Source organism: Lepisosteus platostomus, chromosome 10 (genome assembly GCF_059453375.1).
Source record: "Lepisosteus platostomus isolate fLepPlt1 chromosome 10, fLepPlt1.hap1, whole genome shotgun sequence".
Taxonomy (NCBI): domain Eukaryota; kingdom Metazoa; phylum Chordata; class Actinopteri; order Semionotiformes; family Lepisosteidae; genus Lepisosteus; species Lepisosteus platostomus.
Window position 1 is genome coordinate 19,422,842 of NC_142620.1, and position 6,128 is coordinate 19,428,969.

Consider the following 6,128-nt stretch of genomic DNA (forward strand, 5'->3'; position numbering starts at 1 on the left):
TTTTAAAATTCCTCTTCCTCACAATTTTCCTGACCAGGCCAAATGACTGTAAGTCTATCCTCATGATCAATATTATGGATCAGATAACAAGAACTGCAGGCACCAGTAGACTGCTTTGTCTCTTGGGATTTCTTTACTGAAAATGCTGCATTAATCTATTATGCAGCTGCGGTATGTGTTTTAACATGACTGCAGTGATTACACTAAATCTTGCTTCTGGTGCGGCAGAAGAATACTTCAATAGCTTTGCTAAACTTGGAAACCCAAAATATTTTCACTTCTTGGAAGCATGCTCTGAGCTATGAGGCGTGATTAGTAGGAGTGAAAGATTGTGCAATCTAACTCTTTTTTTTTTTGGAAAGTTATAAAGCATAATTGTAAAAAGCTTTTACAGTTTTTATTGAACAGTCAGTAATTCAAACAATAATCACCAATAATTCATCAATAATTAGAATCAAACTAAGAAGATAAGGACTATAACTAAAAAGAAGACTTTTGGCCGATTCAGCTTGTGCAGTTACTAGTAGTCGATTAATCCAAGAGTCTCAGCCAGCTGTTTATCGAGCAATCACAGAGAATCTGCTTGAAAAATGGCTAGGGAGTTGGTTCCAGGCTTACAGTTTCTCTAAAGCAAATAATATTTGCAAGGGCCAAATCATCAAAAACTCAGAAAGACACAACATTTTCAGGCATAAAGCAATTTAACAATACGGAATATTGGCCATGCATTGGCTGAACTACTCTTGTATAAACTGTAGGAGAATCATAGGATAATCACAAGCTGGGGAGTAAAGCACAGCAGTCTTGTTATGCTTCTCCTACACCCCATGACTCTTCTGCCTGCAGTAAACAGCATATGTGAGAGGTCTCAATGTGAATGCGCTAAAGAAACCTCAGCACATTTGCAAAACACATTTTGATATCACAGGTTTTATGTCCCCTGACACTACTTTGTGAGTCACTCATCTTCTTTCTACAATTTCATTTTTACCAAAAGAGAATGTAACTTTCACTTCTGAAATGCTACAGTTAAAGAACAATTCCATGTAGAATATTATCACACCTGAAGAAGGCTTCACAGCTGAAACGTTGTGCTTTCTCTCTTCTCCTCTCCTTTACAGACTACGCATGCTGACGCAGCTACCCACCTGAACTAGAATATTATCATATTATTATGTGAGACACATTCTTGTTGTCATAGGCATATTGAAATTTTGAACACATATGGACATACTGTATGCAAGTTTGAGTTTGAATCGGTTATTCTTGAGAACATAAGTGATGTGCTTATGAAGGACTGCAGTAATGTCCTGACACATAATCTGTAGTAGGGAGTCCTTTCATGTGAGGTCAGAATCATATATCGTTAAACTTGAATTTCCTCAGTGTTATTGGAACTTTTAACTGTATGTTTATCTAGCTCACGATACAACATATTATCCAAGTAATAGTGTTGCTTTCCTTTTTTAATTGTAAAGTGCTTTGAGGTGTCTTGATATGAATGCCATTAAGTAAAACAATAATAAATGTATCTCCAATAGGGTTTGTTTTGTCTGGTGACTGGCTGTAAAGAGGTAAAATGACACTGGGCCTATATCTCGGAAGTGCAATAGCATAGACAAGAGCAACTTTCCGATAATCTTAATGCTGTAGCTACAGTAAATCTATACACAGTTGCCATGCAGTCATATGAGTAACAGAATTCTAAAGCAATGTGACATCTGTAAAGACAGAAATCCAGTATGTCTGTGCTTCGGTTTTTATGAGCTATATCTCATCCTTCAACAGGGTCTGGAAGGCAGCTGAAGGGACCAGAACCGGACAATGAATATGATTCTGTAAGTTGTATTTGTTATTTTTTTATGAACATTCCAGTGAAACTTTGACATTTTATTTAGAAGATTTTAAACCCACCTCTACAGCCCTCCATAGTTAATTACAATGAACCCTAGCCTAGACATTGTGAAGTTTTACATTTCTTAATTTCACTGTTCAAGCATAATAGAAAAACAGTATTTTGATTAAATTTAATAAAAGGATTAATAACAACTTCTAATTTAGGTTGAAAATGTACAGTACTTAGTGGTTTTTAATTTGATTTACTATTTTAATATCAGCTACACAATCACATGATATTAAAAATATGCTGCTTCACTCCGGACTTGATGAATTGTCTATATTATGGCCCATGGTCGCCACCTAGTGGTTATATATTTTTGCAGTCAATGTGATAGAAATGGGAACAACTATGCTTTTTTGCATTTTCAGAAGGCTGATCATTCCAGATTTTGCTTATTTTGGTAGTCCACAGCTGCTTCTCTAGGCACTTTTACATGAAGCGAAAATTGCAGGTAAAAGATTGTAATTTCACTTTAACAAAAGGATATTGCCTGTTCATCTGAAGCCGTCACTGCCACCCTGTAAGCAAGATTTATAAGTGTGCCTTGTGTGGACGGTGGTGAGATCACCTTGAACTGGACCCCAGGAAACAGACGCTGTGCCCTTCAACGACAGTGTCTCATGCTGTGTGTTTCCCAGGTTGACGAGACCCTGGAATTCCTAGAAGAGGAACGACCTCGACCTCAAGGCTCCTCTCCAGTGTACGAGTGTCCCAGCACTGAGAAATACACAGACATAAACAAGCAGGTGAACCACCTGGGTTGTTAATATTTGACACCTCCATGGTGTGTGTGCTTGGTATAGTTAAAATGTGGGAGAAGGAAAAAGGGATTTTTTTCATATACTGTATTTACAATATAAAAAACACATTTACATGCTATTATTTTCCTTCCTGTGGAAAAGCTGGATTTGAACTGTCATCACTGGATATACAGAGAATGTCAGTTTGGTCTTTAACTTTTAAATGTTATCTGAAACCACAGTAAACATGTCCTGTTGTTTCCAGTTACAGCCGTGAGACTTGCTCAGAAACTTCAGATATCACTAGAAATCAGCTTTCTTGGTTTGTCTTGAGGAGTTTAGACTTTGAAATTAGGTTTTGCATGATTTATAAATAGGAAATAGATCTTTCAGAGCAGGACAAACTGGATGTGAAGGCTCTCATGTTAGAAAGGCCAAATGACAACCCGAGTTAAAAAGAATTTAAAGCAGTGACACAATCAGGCTCTTGGTAAAAAGGAAAAGAACACACAGAAGTAATTTTAAATCTTATGGAGTTTACAGTATATAGTAGTAATGATACTTGCTTCTTGGAAATGTCTACATAGGAACATTAAGACTCAGAATGTTTCAATTATCTTACTGTTGAATTGATTATTCATCTGCACGCCATCATTCACAACATTAGACTCTCCATCAACTGCTCTTACATCATGCAACTATTATTACAGTACCCATTTCAATGAACAAACCTCCAACCTAACATGTTTGCATCATACTGTCCTTTTTCATGCTTCTAGGGTGAAGAGGAAATATACGACCCATATCAGAAAAATACTGACTACAAGAAAGTAAAAAGAGGTGGATTTGGGGCGTTCTTTGACAAGCACTTCTCTGCAAAAATGAGTCAAACAGAGGTGAGCAAGACAAGGAATTAGCAGGTTTGGCCAATTTCATAAGGACCTGGAAGAAATGGCTGGACATAATCCATGATCAATACATTTCTTGCAACCAAACACGTACAATGGGCTGAAGGGCCTTCTCTCATTTGTCGTCCTTTTATATTATTTTTCTGAATGGCAAATTTATCATTTGATACTCAATGAGAGAATGATGGCAACAGGAAATAAAATGGTATACATGACTTCTTTAATTGGAGAGAATTACAGCCCACTAATGACCAGAGACCGTCAGCTTTTCAGTCAAATGAGGTTCATGCAAGGCTGTTTGACAGGCAAAGTGAAGCGAAAAAATGTTTCTTAAATCTTATAAATGCATGTCCCCTTTTAATCTGGACTCTTCATAAACAACTGACACTGACAATTGTATTGTATCATATGTATAGATGTTTTCAAGAGATAAATGTTCTAGGGCAAACAAAATGTTCAGTGCAATACTGAAGGAGCACTTCACATTTTTTCAAACACTTGTTTCATGCTTTTTTATGTGCTAGTTTCAATCAAAGTGAAATTAGAAAGCAGTGTGCAGAAACGCAGGCTTCATTTACAGGTACATGCATCGCAATTTTGAATTCTGTAAAAATGAGAAGCATTTCCACTTGCAGAATATATTGCTGACATCCCAGTCAGAGGCTATGCCACAGGCAGGTTAGAGGTGATGTTGTCCTGAAGGCTCATCAGAAATAGCAAAAGCCTTGTTCGCATGTGCAGGAGGTAAAATGTGAACAAGCCGACAACAACATGACAAAATGTAAAAACCCCTAGCGATCACACAAGTGTACACATTGACACTCACTGGTGGTTCCATCATGCCTCACTCAGCGCCCTGACTGAGGGGATACTGCCATCACCCCCATGAAAAGCTTACTGAAGCATAAGAATAACCTGTATACACTTTTCAAGCAACAAGGTAAACAGAACCACAAACTGTATCTGATTTTGCAGATTAATTCTGGCTATTAATTTCCGGTGTTATAAAATATGTGGCCTGCTGTAAGCTACATTTTTATGTCTTATCATGAGAAAGGTTCCAATGATGCTTTCTTCTTTCCTTTTAGGAATTGCAGACAGCTGATGAATCAGAGTTAATTGTGAAAACACAGACAGAAGCATGTGCCAAAGGGCTGATTGTAAGTGGTGGAGGAAAAGAAGGCATATTTGTGAAGGACGTACTGCACGAGTCACCAGCATCAACGATTCCATGCATGAGAGAAGGTAATTTTTTATGAAGCTATTGGCTTCAGTCAGTATATCTTCTAAAGCCCTGTAGTATCCCTAAGAAAAGTGGTTCAATAAGGGAAACATTTGATTTTTTAAAGCAGTTCAATAACGAAGAACAGTACAGTGTAGTACAATACAGCCATGAACAGCTTTTCTAACAGTTCAGAAAGATTGTACTTCAACAGCATATTTTCATTGGTCTTAAAATTATTCCTGCAATAGAATTAAACATTTTGCAATGAGTTCCCTCCTGAATCATTCTGGTGTTTAACAGTCTACTTCTTTGACTTCCCCTAGGAGATCAAATCCTCAGTGCGACAGTCTTTTTTGATGATATCCGATATGAAGATGCACTTCAGATTCTGGAGCACGCCAAGCCTTATAAAGTGCAGTTCTGCCTGAAACGCAAGTCTCCTGCAACGTCTGCCATTGAAGTATCTGCAGCAGAACCGCTCAACATCACTCCTGTAAGTGCAAGAGCCTTTCAAGGTCTAATGGCCACATAAAATATGTCAATATCATTATTTCCGTCTCAGTTTCCATGTCTGTGTGCATATTGTTATGTGTACTTCTGGTAGGACAAGTAAGCTATTGTCCTGATGGTGACATGGAATGTCCTATCTCTTACAATTACCCATGTGCTCTAAGGACTGCTGGTGACCCACACATTCTCCAGCTTTGTCTCTGACACTGCTGTTTGAGTCCTCGCATCAAACATTAGAAAGAATTCTTCACAAGTGCAAGAAAACACAAAGTTTTAGGATGCTGTCAGGGTTTTTGGTTGACTGGCCTTATGCCCACTCACTTCTTTGACCAGATATTGTATAAGGGTTAAATTTGCAACCTTCATTCAACACAATGTTTCAACATGAAAAAAATAGTGAACTGGCAAAAAGGAAAATCAGACAAATTGTATGAAGAAAATGTTTACAACCCCTTTTGATAATACACATTATATTGTTTTATATTTTATATGCTTTATATTGCTTCAGAATTGCAAATGATTTGTAAAAAAATAAAAATTATGATTAAAAAATATTTAAAACTAGCAGTGAAATCCGCAGTATAGCAGGAGATTAATTCTATTACGATATTATGAAGTTCGGCTCCACAGTCAGAAGATATTGCTGACTAAACATCACATGATTCTTTTTTTATGTCTAAATATTTCAGTGAAATGTAGTCCAATACAGTGTGCATCCAAATATTCCAAAATGAGAACAAGAGTTTTAAAGCTATATATATACAATATGTTGTTCTTAAAGGCACGTTTATTGATAATTTAGGGAAAAGACTACTTATTGGTACATAATGTACAGTGCTTACATT

General features: G+C 37.0%; 1 protein-coding gene across 3 annotated transcripts in view; it reads left to right on the forward strand.

The window, feature by feature from the left end:
• The window catches only part of LOC148653520 (uncharacterized), a 37,831-nt gene that overhangs the window by 10,485 nt on the left and 21,218 nt on the right, over positions 1 to 6,128 (forward strand). For all 3 annotated transcript variants that reach the window (XM_088648637.1, XM_088648638.1, XM_088648639.1), the window contains exons 2-6: positions 1,789 to 1,838; positions 2,539 to 2,646; positions 3,420 to 3,536; positions 4,637 to 4,793; positions 5,097 to 5,266. In XM_088648637.1, coding sequence (XP_088504763.1) covers positions 3,522 to 3,536; positions 4,637 to 4,793; positions 5,097 to 5,266 — 342 coding nt within the window. In that variant the 5' untranslated portion in view covers positions 1,789 to 1,838; positions 2,539 to 2,646; positions 3,420 to 3,521. The remainder of the gene's footprint in view (positions 1 to 1,788; positions 1,839 to 2,538; positions 2,647 to 3,419; positions 3,537 to 4,636; positions 4,794 to 5,096; positions 5,267 to 6,128) is intronic.